At 37.5% G+C, this 25442-nt stretch overlaps 1 protein-coding gene across 9 annotated transcripts in view; it reads left to right on the forward strand.

Moving 5' to 3' along the window:
• Nucleotides 1-25442, forward strand: part of IMMP2L (inner mitochondrial membrane peptidase subunit 2) — a 958934-nt gene that overhangs the window by 326467 nt on the left and 607025 nt on the right. For 2 of the 9 annotated variants that reach the window (XM_060414763.1, XM_060414762.1), the window contains exon 5: nt 1-25442. This exon is cut by the window's right edge and continues 52756 nt beyond it. The exons of the other annotated variants lie outside the window; for them this stretch is intronic. In XM_060414763.1, the coding sequence (XP_060270746.1) occupies nt 1-4 (4 nt within the window). In that variant the 3' untranslated portion in view covers nt 5-25442. 9 annotated transcript variants of the gene reach the window in all.

Consider the following 25442-nt stretch of genomic DNA (forward strand, 5'->3'; position numbering starts at 1 on the left):
GTAATGGATTTGAGATTTGCAGATGTTATTAGCCATGAAGATTCTAGAACCAATCTGCAGCTGACACTGTGGAGCACTGTATCCTAAGGTATGTATGGATGTGAGAGTTGGACTATAAAGAAAGCTGAGCACCGAAAAATTGATGCTTTCGAACTGTGGTGTTGGAGAAGACTCTTGAGAGTCCATTGGACTGCAAGGAGATCCAACCAGTCCATCCTAAAGGAGATCAGTCCTGGGTGTTCACTGGAAGGATTGATGCTGAGGCTGAAACTCCAATATTTTGGCCACCTCATGTGAAGAGCTGACTCATTGGAAAAGACCCTGATGCTGGGAAATATTGAGGGCAGGAGGAGAAGGGGACGACAGAGAATGAGATGGTTGGATAGCATCATTGACTCAGTGAACATCGGTTTGAGTAAACTCTGGGAGTTGGGGTGATGAACAGGGAGGCCTGGCGTGCTGCAGTCATGGGGTCGCAAAGAGTCGGACACGACTGAGTGACCGAACTGAACTAAACTGTACCCTAAGGAGGGAAAGAACTGGACTTTTTGGAAGAACCAAAGACCTGTGTGGCAGTTAAGAGAAAAAGTTAAATTTACAAAAGATAAGGTTTACCATTTGATTTTCATCTGTAAGTTTGAAGTGTAGTAAGCTTTCATGCAAAAAAGCTTAAAAAAGCTTGGGCTTCCCAGAAGGTGCTAGTGCAGGTTTGCCATTGCAGGTTAGACATAAGAGACACCAGTCGGATCCCTGGATCTGTAAGTTCCCCTGGAGGAGGCATGGCAACCCACTCCAGAATTCTTATCTGGAGAATCCTATGGACAGAGGAGCTTGCTCGGGGCTATAATCCATGGGGTTGCAAAAGAGTCAGACCTGACTGAGTGATGGACACTTTCACTTTTAAATATCAGAATAATTTACCTTAACCATTTGAAAAATGGAGACAGGTTAGGATTAGGTTAGTTATCAGTTTTTAAATACTTGGAAATAGAACAAGTACTTTGATTGTTGTAAGAGTTGTGAACAATTTTCAGTTTTTTTAATAAGTATTTTCCCTTTTTTTGTGTATGTATACATATACATTGCTTATTTAGCTGTTTTTCTTTTAAAAAGATATTTCTTATATTATTTATTAAAGTGTTTAGGAAGATATTAAAATTCTTATTTACCTACCATATTATCTTCATAAAGGCAGGGTGGAGATAATTTCCACTTTTGATTTATTGAATTATCATATTGCAAATGGAGAAGACGATGGCACCCCACTCCAGTACTCTTGCCTGGAAAATCCCATGGCTGGAGGAGCCTGATGGGCTGCAGTCCATGGGGTCGCTAAGAGTCGGACACGACTGAGCGACTTCACTTTGACTTTTCACTTTCATGCATTGGAGAAGGAAATGGCAACCCACTCCAGTGTTCTTGCCTGGAGAATCCCAAGGACGGGGAAGCCTGGTGGGCTGCCGTCTCTGGGGTCGCACAGAGTCAGACATGACTGAAGCGACTTAGCTGCAGCAGCAGTAGCATATTTCAAAATGAAAACCCAAAGTCTTCTTCCAAATTACTGTTTTAAACTGCTAAAGTAAAACAAAAGAACAAAAGACACATTAACCTCTGCGTTTGTAGGTGTACGTGAATGTGATTCTTTCAGGGACAGTGTGATCTTTGAACAGTGTAAACTAAATATTTTAAGCAAAGAGCTTCTGGAAGTGATTGTATTTTGTAACTGGTTTATTGTGTTTTATATGTCACTACCCCAAATTATTAACTGCTTTATTGTGATATTTATTATTAGTATAAAATATTCCAGTTGCATTCATTTGTTAAACTAGGTCCTCTTAAGTTTTGCTTTGTGGTCCCAAGTGTGGTCTTGAGAATGAATGTTTTTGTCCCTCAAGGTTACTTGAAATTCTTTGTTGCTTGGGTTTAAATTTTTAAATTTAAATATATTCGGTATTTTGTATTTATTCCTTCCAAAGACTTCTCTTGTGGCTCAGCTGGTAAAGAACCATCTGAAATGCTGAAATGTGGGAGACCTGGTTCAGCCCCTGGGTTGGGAACATCCCCTGGAGAAGAGAATAGCTACCCACTCCAGTATTCTGGCCTGGAGAATTCCATAGACTGTATAGTCCATGGGTTCACAAAGAGTCAGACACGACTGAGCAACTTTCACTTTCACTTTATTCCTTCCAAACTCCAGTACATTACTAGTTGACTAATCTGATAGACTGGTGAAGGAGTATACATTTGCTAGTTAATGTTTAATATCTTGCATCTTAATTAATGCTTTCACTACTTTAAAACCAAAGGAATAACAAATGCAATAGAATATTATTGTGAATTGAAATTAAGATCTCTAGAATATATACATATTTCATAACTGTTTCTTAATTCTTATTTCTTAAGTACTGTTTTATGCTAGGCATATTGTTGTAAAAATGGCATTTTTGCCACTCTTCTATTCTATCTGATTGCTATGCCAGATTTCTTATCTGAACTCCAGGCTTCATTTAATTATCTGTCTGACATCTCCACTTGTCTGTCTCAAGGGCACCTCAGACTCAGCATGCTCTAGACTGAACCAGCTTCTCTGTCAGTGTTTACTTAGTGAAGAACAGCCACAACATGTCCAATTGTATAAGAGCCATGTCTCAAATTTATCCTTGAAACCTTTTGCTACCTCATCTCTCTGTTGCTTCTACCACAGAGTCCTACTGATCTTATGTTCATCCACTGCTGTCCATCTCCCGTGACACATCTGAGTCCTGGAAGACTACAAACATTGATTAACCAGTGTCTCTGCATCTACTCAGCTTCATATACCCTTCTGCCCCACTCCATCCAAAGTGATCTTTTGAAAATTCAGTTTTACTCTCATGTGAATAGCCTTCATTATCTTCATTGATTTTAAGATGAAGACCATAGTTATTAATGTTGCCTAAATGTCCCCACAAAGTCTGTTACCTGCCTCCTCTCCACCCTTGCCTCCCATTTTCATATAACATTTTAAATAAAATAATGCATGCAACCCCGCTGTATTCGGTAAAACAAACAAAAGAAAAACAAAACAAAAACTGAACAAATATGAATCTGCCTCCAAATGAAAAATCACTGCATCTCCCTGTGGGTGTCTCTTCACTATCTTTATTATTATTATGTCTACGTGCTGAGATATGGACACTATCCTGAAGGTTCTCTTTTTATATACTTTGCTTAAAAAAAAAATAGTATGATCAGGGTGAGAGACTGATTTTTCTTAGAGATTTCCCTTACCAGAGTACATTAAATCTGGCTTGTTACTGGGTCTGCTTGTATGTCCTCAAGAGTTGGTCCCTATGTAACCTGAGGTAAAAGTCCTTTTTTAGGTTCCTCTGCTCACTTGATTTTTGATATTCCAGGTTCATTGTTTATTTTTGCTCCTTGGTGACCTCTTCTTTTTTCTATCTCCCAATCCCTGCCCATGATAGGGATTCTGTGCATTTTGTTGCTTTTGATAGATCTCACCTGCTTTCTGTTGATGTCCAGCCATTCTTTACTCTCAGTCCAAGCATTTCCTTTAAATAAAGCCTTCTTTGTCCCCTATCTTCAGTTACCCCAAGCCCAAGTTTGTGTACTTTGTTACAGATATTGCTAGCTCTGCATTTTCTTTCTTTGGATTGTACCTTATTTCATAATTGCATACTTAGTAACTTGTTTGATTACTATTTGTCTGTCTTTCTTTCAACCACTAACTAAACTGAGAAAGAGATATTATATAGCATTATAGTATCTTCAGGTCTCAACCCAGAGCTGGGCATCTGAGTAGTTGGTGAAAAAAAAGTGTGGAAATCAGTGCATATATGTAACACTACTTCAACCTGAAGTTTTCTATGAAACAGAGCTAGCATTGTCCCATATCCATTTTCTTTGAAAATAAACTATGAAGTTTAAGGTTTCTTGAAATTATACAACACTTTTATGAATATATTAACAGTATTATCAAAACTTTTTAAAATAAGTGCAAAATAAGTACTTGATCTTGTTGATCTTCCTTCTGAATTTTTTTTTTTTCTTTCCCATCTCTTTATTCCTCAAATCCCTCTGTGGTCTAGAGTATGGAGGAACTTGCTAACGTATAAGTTGATATCAGACCTCAGTACATGCTTGTAAAGCGAAGAAGTGAATTATTTACAAACAGAAAAGTATCCTTCGTGTGTATTAAATTAGTTGTAGAATGATTCAGGGATGAGGATTACTGAGCACCAGGTACTACTCCATTTTCATCATCAAAACAAATGCCTTCAGCACTCCTTTCTCTTTTCTTTTGTAAATAAAGGTCTTGGTGCCCCATTTAGCTTTTTTTTTTTTTTTTTTTTGTGCTTTGCTTTCTATTTGGTGAAGTCCAAAGAGATGATCTGTGGTTATGATTAGAAATTTATTGAAACATGCAAATCCCTGTTGTTTTATAGAAGTCAAAATAAACCATATGCTAGCCCAACCTACACTGTCTAGGGTCCTTCTTGAAATTACATCTAGAAAAAGTGTAGCACAGAGATTTCTACCAAAGCTTGCATAATCTTCAGTTCTGTACACCTGGGCTTTTTCTGAGCATTTTTCCAATGTAGAATTTCCTTCTCATTTAGACATTTAGTAAATGAAAAAATATGTCTAATTGAACCTTATCAAACATTTGCCTTTAAAATGCAAAAGCCTAGTACACCCTAATGGCATGGAGTGTTTAATATATACAATAATTCTTTGTCTCTTAGTCAAAAACATTGGAAATTCCTCAGTAAATCTAACTTTATCCCTTGTTGAGGTCATTCTCCATGATAAGTTAGGCACTTAAATGACATATTAACCTAGAAAAGTGGAAGATGGCTGGGAGGGGAATGGGGGAAGTGGTGTGGGAGCATTTGGAACACATGTATCATGTTCTGCAGAATCTTCCCTATAAGAAGGCAGGGAGGATTTCAACTCTTAAGAAAAAATAGTTTTCTTGATCACCTGATGATAATTTTCATACCCAGAGCTGATTAAATCATAATTGGTACATAGGTATCATTATCCTAACCCATAGATGGTATGCTTTCAATAATTTCAGTATTTGGAATACAAACTACTAGGTATAAAATAAATAGGTATAAAATGAATAATATTGTAGTTCAACTGTCTTCTACAATATAAAAAGGAAAAGGATTTTTACAAAATAATGTTTCAGTATTTCCTTGGAAACAGAAGTTGAGGACTGTTTAAATCAGTCACTTTTTAAAGAATTAAACAGGTAATTATTAAGAATTGATTTTGTTTCCATTGGAGTATATCTGTCATCAGTTTGGAGAGAAATTTTTTTGTGATAAATGTGGTTAAGTAGAAGAACTGTAGGTTTCTGCACTGTTGGTGTGTTGGTAAATTGTTAGTAATTCAGATATATGACAAATCAGGGCTTCGTGTGATGTTGTGTGTGTGTATGTGCTCAGTAATATCTGACTCTTTGTGACCCCATAGACTGTAGCCTGCCAGCTCCTCTGTCCATGGAATTTGCAAGGCAAGAATAGTGGAGTGGGGTTGCCATTTCCTTCTCCATAGGATCTTCCCAACCCAAGTATCGAACCCCCTTCTCTTAGGTCTCCTGCACTGGCAAGTGGGTTCTTTACTGTCTGAGCCAGTGGGGAAGCCCACATGTGATATTAATAATAGGTCATTAAAAGGAAAACCAATATTGCTAGTGCTTGTTGATTTACCTGTTTTGTACTTTAATGCATACTCTGTCTTGGTCATTTATGAAAGGTATAAACTATTTTACCTTTTGCCTTCCATATATTTATCGCTATTTTTTACAATATAATAAAATGCTTCTTTCCTAAAATGGCTGAGGTCCTTTATTAAATTTCTTTTTAAAAATTGATTTAATTTATTTAATTGTAGTCTTCCTTTTGTAAATAAATAGAAAATGTTTATGCATTTTGGACAAAATCTTAGTGGCAGGAATGCTGTCTTTGCTCAAGTTAAGAAGTCTCATACAAAACTTCCTGAACTTGCCCAATATATGATCATTTTCTGGGGATGAATACAGCTGTAAACTTCAACTTGTTCCCCAGTCCTCTGCACTTCCAACACATACTTGAGAGCTGACCTGAGGGACTGTGTTGGTCCCCACAATAATTATAGTCCCCACAATTATTAGGAAGCCACCCTGATATTTGTGCTTGGAGCTCCATGCTGCCTGGCATTTCGAAGATATTTCCAGATCAAGACCTTTTTTCCTTTTTTTTCCCTTCCTCATAAAAGGTAAGTTCTTTTTCTGGAGTTTGATTTTTTTTTTAAATGATAACCTATTCTTCTCCTGATATGAATTGATTGAAATAGATTAATGCAGCTAACTAACTGCATTATGTACTCTGATGCTAGATGCATGCTGTATCCTGGCACATGTCCCAAATGCTCCTGTCCTCACCTTGACAGCTTTTTAGTTCTGTGACTTATTTATATGCTGGCATCATGCAGCTGGTACTTAGTCTTAAATTTGGAAGAAGAGAATTATTTTGTGTTCAAGAAACTTTTAAAAAATAAAGTTCAAAGGTGAAACTATTTCAATAGCAGATCATCTCTCAATGGGAGGATTCTTGGTTAGCCTAACTGAAGTCCATCCTGATGCTATTTCTGAGGGATTTCTGTGTCCTAGGGCTGTGTTTCCATAGAAGCGGTTTAGAAATCACTTTATGCTTGTCATGTTAGGCTCTCTAACAAATACAACTAATAAAACAGATTAATAGTAGAAGGAAATTTTCGAATATCATTCCAAAGTATTGACTCATTTGAACTGCTATGAATAATAATCTGGGTTAATTTTTAAATGGGCTACCTACCATGTGATGTGTTTTTTTCTTCCTCATATGTCCTACAATTCTGCCTATAAGAATGCTTTATTGATAACATTTAAGCATAAAAATCACAGAAAAAGCAAGAGAGTTCTAGCAAAACATCTACTTCTGCTTTTCTGACTACACCAAAGCCTTTATTGACTACATTAAAGCCTTTGACTGTGTGGATCACAACAAACTGGAAAATTCTGAAAGAGATGGGAATACCAGACGACCTTACCTGCCTCCTAAGGCATCTGTATGCAGATCAAGAAGCAACAGTTACATCTGGACATGGAACAATAGACTGATTCCAAATTGGGAAGGGAGTATGTTAAGGCTGTATATTGTCACGTTGCTTATTTAACTTAGATGCAGAATACATCATTTGAAATGTTGGACTGGATGAAGTACAAACTGGAATCAAGATTGCCAGGAGAAATATCAGTAACCTCAGATATGCAGATGACACCACCCTTCTGGCAGAAAGCGAAGAAGAACTAAAGAGCCTCTTGATGAAAGTGAGAGAGGAGAGTGAAAAACTTGACTTAAAACTCAACATTCAGAAAACTAAGATCATGGCATCTCATCCCATCACTTCATGGCAAATAGATGGGGAAACAATGGAAACAGTGACTGACTTCATTTTTGAGGGCTCCAAAATCACTGCAGATGATGACTGCAGCCATGAAATTAAAAGATGCTTGCTCCTTGGGAGAAAAGCTATGGCCAACCCAGACAGCATATTAAAAAGCAGAGACATTACTTTGACAACCAAGGTCTCTCTAGTCAAACCTATGGTTTTTCCAGTAGTTGTATATGATTGTGAGAGTTGGACTATAAACAAAGCTGACCGCTGAAGAATTGATGCTTTTGAATTGTGGTGTTGGAGAAGATGCTTGAGAATCCCTTGGAGTGCAAGGAGATCCAACCAGTCCATCCTAAAGGAGATCAGTCCTGAATATTCATTGAAAGGACTGATGCTGAAGCTGAAGTTCCAATACTGGGGCCACCTGATGTGAATAACTCACTCATTTGAAGAGACCTATGCTGAGAAATACTCAAGGTAGGAGGAGAAGGGGATGACAGAAGATGAGATGGTTGGATGGCAGCACCGACTCGATGGACGTGAGTTTGGGTAAGCTCCGGGAGATGGTGATGGACAGGGAAGCCTGGTGTGCTGCAGTCCATGGGGTCACAAAGAGTCGGACATGGCTGAGTGGACTGAACTGAAACATAAAGAGACATAAGATGACAGACATGCATAGTCAATGATCAGATATGTTATGTGCTTGAAGTATTAAAAGGGATGCATTCCTGACTTAGGCAGAGTTATGAGAACAGTCTTATTGAAGGTCTCTACCCAGTTTTTGTCTCTTTAGATACTGACTTGATAGACACATATATGCCTAGAATTCTTTTGTACCACTGTCCTTTGAGACTGGCAAAGGAAATTGTTGGTAGATAACAGTTTTGTTCAGAACAGGTTTCTATGATGTGTGTTTTCTCTTGGGTGCTTAAAAAAAAAAGAAAGAAAGAAACTGGCTTTTAAGGTAAGCCTAAAACAAAATAGGTGGAAAATGTGTAATATATCCCCCCAACTTTCTTCTTTGCTTATTGATTTTTGGGGAATTGTGTGTTGCCCAGAGTTGAAGTTTGTGGTCTCTTTACGTAATGATTTAGGGAGCAATTGAAATGTAGAAAAAAGGGAAGAGGATAGAAAAACAGTGTTAATGGAATAATGCAGAAGAGCGTGCGAAAATGCATATTGGTCTAGGTGGAATACTGCCGAGAAGGAAATGGAGGTGTGGGTGCCTATGCTATGAAACCGGCTGTAATGTCTTAGGAGTACTGCTCTCTGTTCTGGTAGCGCCAGAGAAAAGAGTCTGGAACCTTTGAATGTTGCCTGCTCGCCTCACCTCTCCCTGGTCGCTCTCTCCCCTGCCTTGTTTTCCACTTCAGTATTTTCTGGGTGCTCATTTACCTTCTTATCCATTACCTTCCTTTTTATCCCGATCCTTCCCATTTCATTAGGGAAGTCAGTTCACCAGTCACCTTCTCGCTGGACATTGGTATTGTTTTCAGTCATTTCCTCTCCACTGATTATTATCTTGACCTACATCTTGCTCATATGGTTCTATGTACTTCTATTCCTTCTGTCCCATCACAGGATTGTTCTGGTATTTCCTTTTGCTTGTAGCCTGTTTTCTAAAAGAATGTTTTAATGTCGAGGACTCAGAAATGTTGCGTGTGATCATGGACTTTCTGAAAAAATGAAGCAAAGACCATAACCAGAATTTTGTTGTTGTTGTTGTTGTTAGCAGAGTTATACTTTCTCCCTTCCTAGTTCACTCACTTAATATTCAGCTAGAATTATGTTGATAGAAAATGAAGTTGTACACTACCCTTTCCATTACTGTGGTAATCAAGTTGATTATCATATACCAGGAATTCAAAGAGCAGCATTGATCAAATAAGTAAATGGCTTTTAACTAGCTGTTGGATGTTGGATTCTCTAGAAGCTACACTAGAATCTATACCAGTATCTACTAGAATACACACTAGCATTCTCTAGAATGCTACACTGAGGATTTATTTTCAAATAATAAAGTGAGAGAAGAGTTAAGAAGTAATAAATGGGAAAGGGCAGGACAGGGAAAGGAAAAAAGAGATGTAATTTCAGGCAAAGTGAAAGTGAAGTCACTCAGTCGTGTCTGACTCTTTGGGACCCCGTGGACTGTAACCCACCAGGCTCCTCCGTCAATGGGATTCTCCAGGTAAGAATACTGGAGTGGGTTGCCGTTTCCTTCTCCAGGGAATCTTCCTGATCCAGGGATCAAACCCAGGTCTCCTGCTTTGCAGGCAGACGCTTTAACCTCTGAGCCACAAGTCTCTCCAATTGCAACTGAAGTTTAAAATTTTGTGGGAGTTTCTGTAGTATGAGTTATGCTACTGTTTCAACCCAACTTAAATGAACTGGACATTTATACTTCTATACCTGTCAAACACTGACAAAAGACTACAGGACTAGAGGATAAGGGAGGGTAGATGCTTGCCCCAATTGGACAAAAGGGGTCTAGTTAACCTTAGGACAGAACATCACCTCTGAGTGCTCTTTTTTGAAGCAAAATTGCACGGAAGTGTGAGAGGTACAATATGCACTGTAGTGTGCACAGGTCTTGTTGAAGAATCATGTGATAGAACTGGATAATTTCCTTTCTTTCCACTGCGTCACTCAACTCCATTCTAAATCTACATTTCCTATGTTTTGGTTTTAGCCCGCTTCATTGATTGGAGAAGTGAGAGAAGTATTTTCATGAGACATGGACATTCTTCTTTAGGTCTGCACTGAAATTCGACAAGTGATGCTTTCTTAAGGATTATTCATAAACATTTCAATGAACTTTTTGTACCTTGTTTTAAAATCCATTGATCTATCATGTACTTTGAACAGTTACTTTACCCAGGCATAGTACTGTAATGTCATTTATTGGTCATTTAGAAAATGTTTGTTCACTGAGTTTTGTAGATTTTCCGGATGTTGATGCATTTCATTACACAGCATAAACAAATCCCATTTTTTAATATCACCACCAATCTAATCAGAAAATGTAGCACTGGGAAGCTGTTATGCTCTCAGAGGTTATTAGAAGTTTTTCAAACTTCTAACTTCTGCTTGAAAGCCTTAATGTTATTACTGGCAATGAATATTCTCAGTAGTTTTCCCTGAAGCAACAGTATTACCTCTCTGTTGAGGACTCAGTTGTGTCCAGCTGTTTGCAGTCCCACAGACTGTGGCCCACTAGGCTCCTCTGTCCATAGAATTCTCCAGGCAAGAATATTGGAGTAGGTAGCCATTCTCTTGTCCAGGTGATCTTCCTAACCCAGGGATCGAACCAGAGTCTCCCTCATTGCAGGCAGATTCTTTACCAAAAATGTCTGCCCCAAACCCAAGCCTGAAAAATTGTAGTCTGTCTGTCCGTTGTTCCTTCAAGTAAAAATGACGCTATATGAAAAAGGGCTGGTTCAGTTGACAGTTAAAACACACACACACACATAAGTGTACTGTTCCTTAAAATGCCTCTTACAGTTTAGTATGCAGCAATTGCTTTCTGTTTACTTGTCATTTTATCACACAGAATAAAAAAAAAATAATTGAGTCAAGGGTTGAGATATAATAGATTTTTTAAAAATTGCTTCATCAGGGACATTCTTATATGAGACAAACATTTGTTATAAAGCTTGCTAGTATGTGCCAGTGAAGACTATAAAGATGACTAATACTGTTTGGTCTCCTGGCCATGATTTGTGCTAAGGCACCAGCGATTCCTCCTTCAGTGCTTTTTCACTATCGGTGCAAGTTTCCACACAGCAAAAATGGCAAATGGCATCTTAGTGTTATTATGGAAATAATTTTGCCATCGTGAATTCCAGGAAGGTTCTGAGGGACCCTAGGTATCCACTGAGTATGCTTTATAAACCACTGCTTTGAAGAAAGCAAACATTCTTGGCGCTTTTCATCTTGCCACTCCCTTCCAGCTAGTGTCCACTTTAACTTTTAACACAGATTGCAATCACCAATTAATTCAGTCTCTGAATAATTTCTGAAGGAAGTACTTCAGTCACGTTCCTTCATCTTCCTTGTATAATCCTACTCTGAACAGAGTTCCATTATGATATCTTTAACAGTTATTTATATATTCTTGGAGATTTTCTTGCAGCAGATCTACTCACTCACATACAAACCATAGCTTCCAGAAACTGCCAAATTAATATTCCTTGTCTGTTTCTGAGAATTTTATTGTATCCATTTTGTGAGGATATTTTTTGGCTCTGAAAGGATCAGAATACTAACAGTCACACTTTGTGGTTTTTGAATGCTGTATCGTTCACAAAGCACTTCTGCGTGTGTCATCTCTTTCAGGCCTCACACCAATACTGTGAGGTTGGCAGGACATTGTCATTATCTCTGTGTGAGTAATCCCAGGTTGAGAGAGCGGGTGTGGGTTGCTTAAGGCCACAAGGAATGAGTGGCAGAACAAAACTGAGATGCTCTATTTTCAATCTCCAATTTCCTCCATTGTAGAGCCCTGTTTCTTTTCTTGTAATAATTTAAACTACATTTCATACTTTTTTCCATGGTCTATGCAGCACATTTCCGTTAGCATTTCATATCATGCGATGCCTGCACAGGCTGTTCACTTTGATAAAAATACTGTGCAGCTGAAGAAATGACCACGACCCGTAGGCTCTGTGATCTCAATGTAGCCCTGATGCTGCTCAGAATTCTGTTGTAACCATGAAGGGTAATACCTTTTTAGCCTTAATAAATATCATCCAACTCAGGTATAAAATTTCCAGCTTCAGGGAGAACTGCAGAAAACAACTTAAGTAAGCCCTGCAGCCAATGTGAGGCAAAACAATAAGAGAACAAAGATTTGCTGAGTAGTTAAACATATTAGAAAATAAAGTTGACTGACTAATCTATAATCATATGATGGGATTTATAATACAAAAGGCTGAAGTACGTGGTGTGAATTACTGAAAAAAGTGTTTTGATGAGTTTATAGTAGCAAAGAGTGTTTGCATATTATAGAAATTAATTAAACATTAGTTTATTATATTTTATTGTGGCCAAAGGTCCTCCTTTGTGGCCAAGAGGATTGAACTGAGCTTCTCTGCATTTATGTTGTTTAATTAGAACTTTTAAAATCTTTAAACAAAATTTGTTAGGTAATATCTTTGAAACACTGAAAATGATAGACAATGATAATATATATCCATATAGTCACTATCTAGATTTCTCATATTTTAGCATTTTGGTTTGCTTCTTCTCTTACAGAAATAAAATACTGTGAGGCAATTGAAGCTTGGTGTGTACCCTTCCTAGGTTACACTGGTCACTCCCCAAGGTTAATTATTATTTAGAATTTACTATTTAGTTTTCATCATGCTTGTTTTTATATATAGATACATATATTTGCACTGATAAATTTCTAGTACTTTTTATGTTTTAATACGTTACAAAATTTGGTATCATTGTATATCATTTGACAACAAACAGTTTTTCACATCAACATTACCTTTAGGATTATCCATCTTAACATATGTAGCTCTGATTGAAGTATTCAATGCATAGTGTTCATTAATAAGTATGCTGTAATTCATGACTCCCTGGTGCTACAGATGGTAAAGAATCTGCTTGCAATGCCTAAGACTCTGGTTCCATTCCTGGGTGGGGAGTATCTCCTGGAGGAGTGATGGCAACCCCCTCCAGTATTCTTGCTTGGGAAATCCTATGGACAGAGGAGCCTGGCAGGCTATAGTCCCTGGGATTGCATAGAGTCAGACATGACTGAGCAACTAACACTTTTGCTTTCATGTTTACATTCTATTTTTGATGACAATTTGATTGTTTCCAATTCTTGCTATAAGAAACAAAGTCACAAGAAACATTCTTACATATATTTCCTTGTGCACATGGTTAAGAGTTTCTTTAAGATATATATCTGCAAGTAGAATTGCCTTGTATTCTGCTCAATATGCTTCTTCAGCTTTGTTAAGTCCTAATGCCAAATCATTTTTTTTAATTGTAAAGATCAGATTTTACTTTTTATTTTGAAACAATTTTTACTTATAGAAAAGTTGTGTGGTAGTACAAAGAATGCTCAGAAACCATTTACACAGATTTAAGAAATTTATTTTTTTGTCCAGATCTTAAGACTTTGTCTTTCTATTTTGTGTGTGTGTGTGTATTCGTGTGTGTGTATAAAGTATTGTTTTTCTCACCAGAACCATTTGAGAATTAGGTTGCTTTGATCATATCTCTTCACCGTTTAATACTTAAGTGTGTCTTTCCTAGAACTGAGAATGTTCTCTTACATAATTACAGTACAGTTTTCAACTTAAATGCTGAAAATACTTGTATCCTTATTGTAGTGTTGTCAGTTGTCCCAATAATATCCTTATAGCAGTTTTTATTTCCCCTAGTCAAGGATGACATCATGTTAACATCTCTTCAGGCTTTTTACATGTGGATGATTCTTTAGCCTTTCTTTGTTTTTGTGACATTGATGTTTGTAAAGAACAGAGGAAGTTAAGTGTTTCTCAGTTTGTGTTTATCTAGAGTTTTCTCATGATTAGATTCAGATTATGCACTTTTGGCTGAAAGAAAACTAATATTTTAGTGATGATCTATTCTTCTCAAGGATTATTTATTAGCATCGATAGCATTAATCATTTTGGAATGCATTTACATATTTTAATTGACTAAAATTCTTAGCTCTGTTTTTTATATATATATGTATGTTGTTGTTGTTGAGTCATCCAGTCATATCCAACTCTTTACAACCTCATGGACTGTAGCATGCTAGGCTTACCTGTCCCTCACCATCTCCCGAAGTTTGCCCAAGTTCACATCCATTGCATCAGTGATACCATCCAGCTATCTAACCCTCTGATGCCCTCTTCTCCTGCCCTCAATCTTTCCTAGCATAAGGATCTTTTCCAATGAGTCAGCTGTTTGCATCAGGTGACCAAAATATTGGAGCTTCAGCATCAGTCCTTTCAATGAATATTCAGGGTTGATTCCTTTTAAGATTGGCTGATTTGATCTCCTTGCTGTCCAAGGGAATCTAAAAAGTCTTCTCCAGCACCAGTTTGAAGGCATCAATTTTTCGGCACTCTGCCATCTTTATGGTCCAGCTTTCACAATGATATTTTACTACTGGAAAGACCATAGCTTTGACTGTATGGACCTTAGTTGGCAAAGTGATGTGTCTGCTTTTCAGCACACTGTCTAGGCTTGTCATAGCTTTCCTGCCAACAAGCAGTCATCTTCTGATTTCATGGCTGCAGCCACCATCCACTGTGATTTTAGAGCCTAAGGAGAGGAAATCTGTTACTACTCCCACTTTTTCCCCTTCTGTTTGAGAAATGATGGGGCTGGATGCCATGGTCTTAGTTTTTTTATATTTAGTCTTAGGCCAGCTTTTTCACTCTTCTCTTTCACCCTCATTAAGAGGTTCTTTAGTTCCTCTTCACTTTCTGCCATTAGAGTGTTATCATCACATATCTGAGGTTGTTGATGTTTCTCCCACCAATCTTGATTCCAGCTTGTAACTCATCCAGTCCAGCATTTGCTACTTTCCCACCTATGAATAGCACTTTATGACACAGGCTGAACTAAACAAATATACAGTGTTACCTGGATCATTATGCAACACAGCTGCTAATATAGTCACCTTTGTGATAATGTTTGATAGTCTCAAGCCTGTGAAGCACATTATCTTGTAGACATTTTAAATATAAAGCTTTAATCAGAATAGGAAAACCACTTTAAAACAATGTTGAGCTGCATGTAAATTGTTCTTCTATACTTTAATTTTTAATAAAAATTAAAGGCATTGTTGACATTATTTTATTATTTGGTTCAACAGTCATTCAATTTCTCTTCCATATTTAACTTTTCTCCTTTGGAAATTAATAAGTAATTTATAGGGAAATACTTTGAGATGTTTTAAATATCCTGTTTATAATAAAAGCTTTCCCCTTAGATTTAGCATCCATTGATGGTGCTAGCCTAAATCAGGTTTTACTACTGTAGTTGGAAAACTGTGATTTTATAACTTCATTATTCCTTTGTTCTTTCAATATATAGTGACATAGATATTTAGTTGAACTTGAAGAAATACTTGTGAGCATAATTTCATAGTCTAAATATTAGATTCAGGATTTATTTTGTTAAATTTCTTTTCTTATTAGCCAGGAAAAGAAATTCCTGTTGGTTGGCTTTTGAGAAGAGAAGTTAAAATGGTATTCCCATTGCCTGAATCAATTGAGAACTACTCTGAAATCACTTATTGATTCGTTTATACCTCATTTACTTCTATTAAGGATTAGAGAAAGCTTTTCAAATTAAACACAATAAAACAGGACAAAAAAAGTCAAAAATCATGATTAACTTGGTGGTACTATTTAATCTTTATAGTTGAATATTGCATTCAGGTCCTAGAAAATCAGCAGCTAAACCAGAGAGACAACCATATTGAATTAGACATGATTTCTTTGTTTCATAGGACAAAGAATCCTATAAGAGCTTAATAAAAAATATTTAAGCAAGAATAGAGGCTCACTTATTTCAAATAGCTTATAACTTAATTGCATGACATCAAGAGGGCTAATTTTGTGCTAAGTCAGCTCTATTCATTGAAAATTTATGCGCTGGTAAAAACAATAGCTCCAACCAGTGCAGACTTATTTAGAACTTTTGTTTACAATTTAGGGTTGCAGGTCTCAATTTCCAGAGGCTGTGGTTCCTTAGGTCTTAGAAAGAGCCTGGGAGCATCACAGGTGATCTTTGGATCACACTTTGAGAAACAGTATCTCAAACAAAAACACAGAATTTGTAATTTTATTGTGATCAGGTCAGTATCGCAGACTTTATAAAGTGAAAGTGTTAGTTAGTCATGTCCAACTCTTTGCGACCCCGTGGATTATAGCCTGCCAGGCTCCTCAGTTCATGGAATTCTCCAGGCAAGAATACAGGAGTGGGTAGCCATTCCCTTTTCCAGGGAATCTTCCCGACCTAGGGATCAAACCTAGAGTTTATAAAGAGGCTTGTAAAATTCTTCCAGTAATCTCATATTTAAAGTATAATAACTTTTAGAAATTCCTGTTAAAGTAATAGGGTAGTTAATAAACAGCTAAATACTAATAACTGAACTGAACTGTTAGAGCATAGATTAGTAGTTGATTGAGTAAGTCTAGTTGATTGAGGGGTCTAGTCTTTTCCATTGCAGCCCAATACCCATGCTTCTTAGTATTTTTATAACCTCCTTAGTTTTTCATTAGTTTATTAACTTCATTAGTTTCAGTGGCTCAGCATAGATGACTTTTAAACTTGTGTACATATTCCAAGTTGCAAAGGTGTTGTTATTTCAACTTTTAAAAAGAAGCTTATTTTTTTAAAAATTCATTATTTTGTATTAGAAGAGACAGGCCGCCAGTTTCTAAGATTTATTACTCTTTTGCAATAACTTGCTTTAGCCAAGGGCCCAGATTTCAAGAACTGTTCATAGGAAAGTAATTTCCAGTGGTGTCATTGCTAACTAAGTGAATGACTTTGACATACATAGCTCTGGCCTACAACTGGCCAGCCTGAAATAATTAATCAGAAACAACAACTATTTTAGTAACACTGAATTCCATCCTTAAAGTATATGAAGTAGGTTAATTGGAGATCTTCTGTCAGTAGAGACTTTCACAATGGCTCTTAGGTTAATAAAAATATCTTAAGTCTAACTGAATGTGTAAGCCTTGGATGGGTCTGTGATTTCCTTAAGACTGTATGGGAGACATTTTATTTGTTGCCTGGGATTTATTGTTGCAATTCTCTTGAACACTATAGTGGAAGCAACTGATAAAAGTTCTGAAACTATACTGAAACTTTGTCTCTTTGTTTTATTAAATGTAGCAAATATAATATACAGTAGCACTGCTACATGCATCCTTGATTTGCAGCTCTTTCAAACAGAAGATGCTTATTTTTACAACAAATGTGAAACAAGGATTGAATAGCTTAAAAGTGTATGTACAGAGATTGGTAGGACCCATAAAACATTGGTTTACCATGCCTTGTTCATGACTTGTGCAAGACAACATTAGGACAGACACAGTGACTTAATTCCCAACTTGGAACATGTGTTTATACTTTGCTGTTTATTTATAAGATCATAGATGCTAGGTGAAACTATTTTCACATAGGGAAAGGATGAGTGAGAGAGAACATTCTTATTATTGTGCTTATGATTCAAATTTCCTGTCCACCGCAGTGTTTTGAATTTTGCTGCTTATTAAAGTACAGAGGCAAGAACATTTCTGTAGCTCATTATTTTGTAAGGGAAAGTGAGAAAAATGAAAAACAGTGATGAATTTCAGCATTGTAAGACCCTTGCTCCAAGAGAAGTCTTGAAGACCTTCAATTCAGAGTAGAGATCTAAACTTGTCAAAAATATGACATTTACTTCTATTACTTTATTATTATGTAGAAATACATGATTTCTAGAGTATGGGGGAATGTTGACAGTTACACCATCTCTAATTCTTTTTGTGCCTTATATTAGAGTTTTGTGCAAGTGGTTACTTTGCAGTTTGATGATTTTTGAGGTGAACGATTTCCTGAAGTTCAGTTCAGTTCAGTTGCTCAATTGTGTCCGACTCTTTGCAACCCCATGAATCATAGCACGCCAGGCCTCCCTGTCCATCACCAACTCCTGGAGTTTACTCAAACTCATGTCCATCGAGTTGGTGATGCCATCCAGCCATCTCATCCTCTGTCGTCCCCTTCTCCTCCTGCCCTCAATCCCTCCCAGCATCAGAGTCTTTTCCAATGAGTCAACTCTTCACATGAGGTGGCCAAAGTACTGGAGTTTCAGCTTTAGCATCAATCCTTCCAATGAATACCCAGGACTGATCTCCTTTAGAATGGACTGGTTACTATAATTAAATTCTAATCATACATAGCTGGCTCTGTTGTTGTTTTCTAAATGGAAAAAGTAAAGGAAGTGGAATGAGTGTGTGCATGCTAAGTCAACTCAGTCGTGAACTACCCTGTGCGACCCTATGGACTGAAGCCTGCGAGACTCTTCTGTCCATGGGATTCTCAAGGTGAGAGTCCTGAAGTGGGTTGCCATTTCCTTCTCCAGGGGATCTTCCCCACCCAAGGATCCAGCCCAGGTCTCTTAAGTCTATCTACATTGACAGGCGGTTCTTTGCCACTAGTGCCACCTGGGAAGTGCAAAGGAAGTAGACTAATTCAGTCAATATTGTCTACTCAGTATCCATTTCACTTCGCTGCTTTCCCTTCTGTACTCCTACTTTCTTTGTGCAGCTGCTCTGCTTTCTGAAGCATCCTGACAGATGTTTCAGGAAAAGCTGAGCCTTATCCCAGCTCCAGGAGTGGGATTGCTTTGTCTCAAGTGAACGCCCTCTTTCATACCTCTAGCAGATTCATATGAAGAGGGTCAAGTGAATGCCTAAATTCACTGATGCTAAATTCAGTGCTGCTGATGCCTTTTGGGAAAAATCTTCCTAATCCTCACCTGGAGACCTTCCAGAACTGATTCTCTGACTCTCTTTCTCCCCTGCTGGGCTACTGGCTGCCTCCTGAAGCTAAAGGGAGAACTAGCTTAGTGATAAACATTCATAGTGGATTAAAGAGCAGAGAAAAATGTTCCCAATTAGAAACCTTGTAATTCCCCTGTGAGTGCATGCGTGCATGTGTGTGTGTGTGTGTGTGTGAGAGAGAGAGAGAGAGAGAGAGAATGAGAGAGACAGGTATCAATAGATGAGGAACATCCTGGATAAGAACGTACAACTGCATTTTCCCCCCAGAAATTTACAGTGAAAATTAAAACATGCCATTTGTGGTTCTGCTTTAAAGTCCTGTATAAACCACATCATCTGCATGCCTTTGATGTCTTTTTTTCTGTTCCCCTCCCCCTCAAAGACACTTATTTTTCTTCGCTGAAAAACTTCAGAATGCTCATGTGGTTGACTGGATATAAAGTCATAAAGCCAAGCCTTCTGAAGTGGAAAGGTTTATTGCCTAAAATCATGTTCGTTTGATGATACAGTTGGTTTTCTAATATTTGCATATTTTGGTGCCTCATATGGTAGAATTGGACTTCTCATCTTTTGCTCAAAAGATGTTTAAACCTGAGAAACCATTTATTTGCAAATTTCAATTTATTAGAAATCATATCCTTAAAATTAAATTTCAATGCAAATGTAAAATGTGGGATGCACTTTGAATCATTCCTTTTTTTCTTACAGAAGAAAGAAAATACAGCTATAGGGAGTCCTTCACATGTTTTCCTGTTTTTCCATCTTGATAGGCATTTTAAAACAATGCTCTTAAAAAAGAGAATGCCTTTAAGAATATCTGCTTGGGGTCTCCTGGAAGGTGAGATGACAAAACTGGTGGTGTGTGATGCTGCACTCCTGTGACAGAGAAGATAATTGCAGCGAGGTCTCCAGAGTGATTTTGAGGTGAACTGGAATTTTCCATGAGAAAATGAAGTTAAATTTGTGAAGAAAAGACAGTGAGGGAAAATGTTATTTTAGATACATATTCTGGTTGTACATAACTTAAAGAGTTTGAATTTCAAGAGGACAATAAAAAAGAAATTATAATAATCAAGACAGGAAATTATTAAGGGCTTGGGAGAAAATTTCAGCCAAGAGGGAGTGTGGATGATTAAGGATAAATTCTCCCAGCCTGGCTGACAAGCTGATGAGCACATTTATAGATGAGGAATGCAAAAGTAACAAAAGAGTGACTTGCACAGTGTTATGTGAGAGCCGGTGCTTGCTTTGTGTTATAAAGAATAACTAGAATTTGAGCAGGGAAGTTTCTGAAAGGAGAAAAATAATGGTTTGCCAAAGTTTATTCTGAGATTTACCTCAAGATGGACACCCTTCTCTTTCATAGTTGCCTTTTTGTGGGTGGTCTGATGGCTTCTGTGTCTGACATTTCTTTTACTGTTGAGAGAAATAAGGTGAGGATTCAGAGAGGAGAGAATATATATATGGTTTTCAAGTTAAACTAAATGAGTATCTTTCTTATTTTGCCTGTTGTGTGTAGTACATTTTATTTGATGATGCAAAATTGGCTATATTCAAATGAAATAGAATATCTTCCTAAATCTTGTTTGAGAGAAATGTGTCACTCATTGCTAGCCATGTTAGCTATACCAAGACTGAAAAAACACTATATTTTGGGTCTGAACATGGAGAATAACATGAAAGCTTGTTATTTAGCAGCTTTTTACAGTCTGAGTGAGATGCTTAATGGCTTGAAGCAGAGGGTATGGTTGGATGTTTGGATGGAAGGCTCTCTAAGAAACAGAGTGGCTCCTGTATGTGATCGGGAAAGTGTCTGCAATGCAGAAGAAATAGTCCTTTTTTTTTTTTTTTCCTGTACACGTGCAATGTCTCTGTGTGGAGGCAACCACAGACTCTCTTAACCAATAGTAAACTGAAGAGTTGTGGAGACTGTGACAGACTGATCTGAATATGCCAGATTATAGGTTTTAACTCAGTGCAAAGCAATTGTTGACATGTGGGAATGCAGTTTTGCCAGAATTTGGATTTTTTGTTTTGTTCTGAGTTTTAGAAGCCTGAAATTTTCATTTTTCAGTGAAATTTCACACACACACGTACATGTAGTTAATTAAAAAGCAATTTTGCTACACTTGTGTATGAGTCAAACAAAACAAGTCTTTGAGCCAGATCTGCCCTATTGCTACAGTTTAGGTTATTCTTCTTTCTGGTTTTCTTAGATGTTTATTGAAATAATGATAATTTGCATAGCTTTATACTAGACTCTCTTTCGATGTTGAACAATATTCTAAGAAATTCCTAATAGGCTATTTTTTTACTTAGGTGATGTTTAAAATTTTACTTAAATTACTTAATAGGATTGAAAGTAAAGTTCCTAATAGTACACATGTTACTGGAGTGTGGGAAGGATTATAAAAGAAAGGATAATCAATTTCTTTAATTTTGTTGTTATTACCATAAACTGTTAGTCAATATTTCTTATATAATTTTTTAAATAATCAAGAAAAGGTACCTTTGAAAGACACTATGGACACTCAGAGGTGAAAGATGAATATTTATTAAAAAGTCTCTTCAAAATAAAACCCTCACTGCAGTATTTTAAAAAGATGTCTCTATTTTCAGGGTTACCAAAGCTAAGTAATGATAGTATATTTTCTGTTAGAAAAATATAAATAGTACAACCCTTCTTTATTTGTGTGATTCCATTCTGTTTTTCCCACAATAACTGAATTCTGGCCAGGTGATAACCTTTTGGTTTACATAAAACTCTGGGAGTACAGGAAACGGCAGTAGTTTGAATCAAATTACCCTTATGGGCGATTGGCTTCAGAGTGGGCATCTGTTTCAAAGACAGTAGGTCACTGGTCCTGTGTACAACCTGACTGAAAAATACCTGTGGATTTGACATATCAAGAAAAAGAATTAACATTTGAGACAAAGCTGAATGTCATGGAGTAGCAGATGGCCATGAGGGATCACAGAAAGTCCAAAATTTATAATGAAACATGCTATGGATAAGATGAGGATGCAGACATTATAAGAGACATGAAAACACGCCAAAGTGAGGACTGGAGCGTTGTAGAAGCATCCAAGACAAAATTTCTGCTCCAGGGCGCAGCCACATGAGGAATAGCTGGACCAAATGAATGCAGAGCACCAGGACGAAGATCCGCAAATGCTCAAGGCTGCACGCTCTAAGCTCCCTCCCATTCTTCCACTACTCAATCTGTTTTTCACCTTCTGTCAAGCCTCTTTCTTGGTTCTTCTGTCACAAGGTTTTTTCTCGTCTCTGGGTGTTTGCTCATATTGGCCCTTCCTGTTGAATTAATCCCATTTCCCTTCTCCTTTCCCCTTTACTGTCTCCCACTCCCTCTGTGGTTCAGCAAGTCTCACTCAAGATTGCTTTTCCTCCAAGAAATCTTTGACTCCCTCCTTTTCTACCCACCCCCCCCCCACCCCTAGAACCATGGAATTTTAAAAATACCTTCCTGGAACTGATTCTCTATTCTTTGCCCCCACTCTTCTTACGACCTCTTAGTTTGTCCCTCTTTATACCCTGTCAACCATGTTTACAGCCTCAAGCCCTCCCTTTTCTCTATCCCATCTGACCCAGTGTGGAACCCTCATTATTTCGTTTGGATCATGGGATTTAGCCTCAAGTAAATTTCTAACTGCAGTTCTCCCAATCCAGAATTTCAGATCATTTTTCATAAAGTAAGGGAGAAAATCATATCATGCTGCTCAAAAAATTACCACTAAATCAATAATTAATACTTGAGAAGTGAAAAAGTGAAAGTCTATTGCTCAGTCGTGTCTGACTCTTTGCTAGCCCATGGACTGCTGCCCGCCAGTGTCCTCTGTCCATGAGATTTCCCAGGCAAGAACACTGGAGTGGGGTGCCATTTACTTCTCCAGGGGATCTTCCTAACCCAGGGACCAAACCCACATCTCCTATTTGGCAGGTGAATTCTTTACCACTGAGCCATCAGTGAAGCCTTATTAATACTTGGAACCCTAATTAATACTTTCCCTGATGTTGGGAAGGATTGAAGGCAAAAGGAGAATGGGGCAACAGAGGAGGAGATGATTAGATAGCATTACCGACTAAATGGACATGAATTTGAGCAAACTCTGGAAGACAGTGGAACCTGGCATGTCCATGAGGTTGCAAAGAGTTGAACATGACATAGCAAATAAACAACAACGAAAGTGAGGTTCCAGTCTCCTGTCCTGCTTCTGACCGATACTCACCTGTGAGGATTCTGAGGGCATCAAATTCAGCCATTGACTACTTACACTCTTCTCCTTCTCAGCAGCCCTATTCATTCCATTCCCATCTCTTGGCTTTCCTCCTCCCTCTACCCCCATATATTTTTAAGCTGTTTTTAAGGTGGTACTTCTTCCATTCTGCCATGATTTGCTTGTTTGTTTTTCCATCACACATATAGTCTCACATACAAAAGGAAGTAGAGTAGAACTTTATCTATTCTTAAGCACCGTGATTTGAGGACTGGTCCCGGAGCCAAAGTGCTAAGTTTCTGTCTCTACTTCTTATTTTGTGGCCTTAGAGATGTTACGTAATGTCTCTTTGCCTGTGTTCTTATCTGTAAAAGGGAAATCATTAGTGCTTCTGTTACAGAGTTCTTGACCAGACTGAATGAATGAATACATGGAAAACACATAGGATGGTATCTAGCACATACCAAATCCTTAATATATGTTGTTATAGATTGTCAATGTATGAAACATTTTGTTGTAATGGGAGTGACTTTTTCATAGAAGTTAGCAAATATACAAAAAGAAAAGTAATAGAGAAACTCATCATCAACAATAGAAATTATTTAATTGAGTAAAGATTTAGTAAATTGGTAAATTAAGGCATTCTCTACTTCATTTTGGGCTTGGTTGTTAAGGTAATAACCATAGTCAACACCTCTGGAGTTTTAAGAATTTCATTAAAGAAAACTCAATGTGAAGATGGCTACTTTTTTCTTAACACTGAATTTTCAAGCTCTTTAGAGTAAAGGTAAGATCTGTGCTTATTTTTTTTTTTCTTCCATTTGAGATTTTGATGTCTTTTCTGTCTTATATTGCTTCCATTGATGAGAATGCCTTCCAAATCATGGTTTAGCCTGTCGATTTAATTGTGTTTCTCAGGAATAATAGGCTGTTTCATAATAATTGCCTGAATGACTAGATTAGAAGTGAAGCTGAGTACAAGTTGAAAAATTCAGTTTCAAAATGTGATTTCCAGTTGACCCTTGAGAAATGTGCTGTACAGAATGTGAGACACTGATAGTTTGAGTTTGTATAGTTAAGTATTTTTTGAAGATATGCCTTTAGTGAGGTAATACAGGGCATCTCTAACAATCTGCAATTTCCCTATGCATTTGGAACAGTGGGAGTGGCCTACAGTAGGGATGATGGATTCCCTATCAGATAATGCATTTCTTTTCTCTTCTCTAGTGAGGCTAATGTGAGTCGTCCCCCTGCCCTCCACCTCACCTCACCCTCTTCCCCATAACCCCTCTACCACCAAGGTTCTCAAAAACTGAGGGATGACATTTAGGTGGTATAGACTGATTTGTTCCTGGTTGGCCATCGTATTTGTTTGTCTGGGGGTTTTGGATTGCAAATGACAGAAATGCACATCAATCTAGCTTCAGTAAAGAATTAAAAGGAACAGATTAAGGGTCTTGGAGAATGGTTCATTGATGCCTGAAACTGGGAGGTCCAGGGGTGAAACTGACTTCAGAAATCAAGGTACTCAAATGATGCTGTGACATTGTTCTCCCTTATTGTTCCATCTTTCTCAGCTATGCCTCTCTGTATTTTTTTTTTTTTTAACTACACATTGTTTTAGTTAAGTTCTCCAGAAGACAGTCATTCTCTCTCATTGAATCCTGGGGAACAGCTCTAATTGACTTTGCTTTGCTCCTCTGGCCAACCATTGGCTTAAACACTGTGGATAAAGGTTCAAAGATCTGTGTAATTGGCTAGGCCTTTGGCAGAATTTGAGTAATAGGGATTGAGAACCCTACCAGAGCATGTGAATTGGGAGAATGGGAAGTCCACCCCAAGGACAGAGCAGAAAATGGGAATGAAACTGGGCAGTACCTGTCCCGTGATATTTACACATCTGACATTGGATTGTCTTTTACTTTTGGCATCGTTACTCTCTTTTCTTTACCTGAACCCTCAGTTGTGCAATAGTCATATTTTTTTTATAGTTGAGTTTTACCATCATTTTATTTAACCATTGAGTATAGTAAAGCACCTGTATTTTGTGATGACAGGAATAATATATAACTAGGGAACAAAAGTTGCTTGCTTTTTAAAGGAAAATCTATGATATATCCTTCTGTACAGTGGAATTAACTTTCTAGATAAGCGTTCCCAGACCCGACTCAGTGTTACAGTTGCCTGGAAATTTGAGAGACAGAGAGAGAAATATCTGGTTCAATACAGCAAGATGAAGAA

This window comes from Ovis aries, chromosome 4 (genome assembly GCF_016772045.2).
Source record: "Ovis aries strain OAR_USU_Benz2616 breed Rambouillet chromosome 4, ARS-UI_Ramb_v3.0, whole genome shotgun sequence".
Lineage (NCBI taxonomy): Eukaryota > Metazoa > Chordata > Mammalia > Artiodactyla > Bovidae > Ovis > Ovis aries.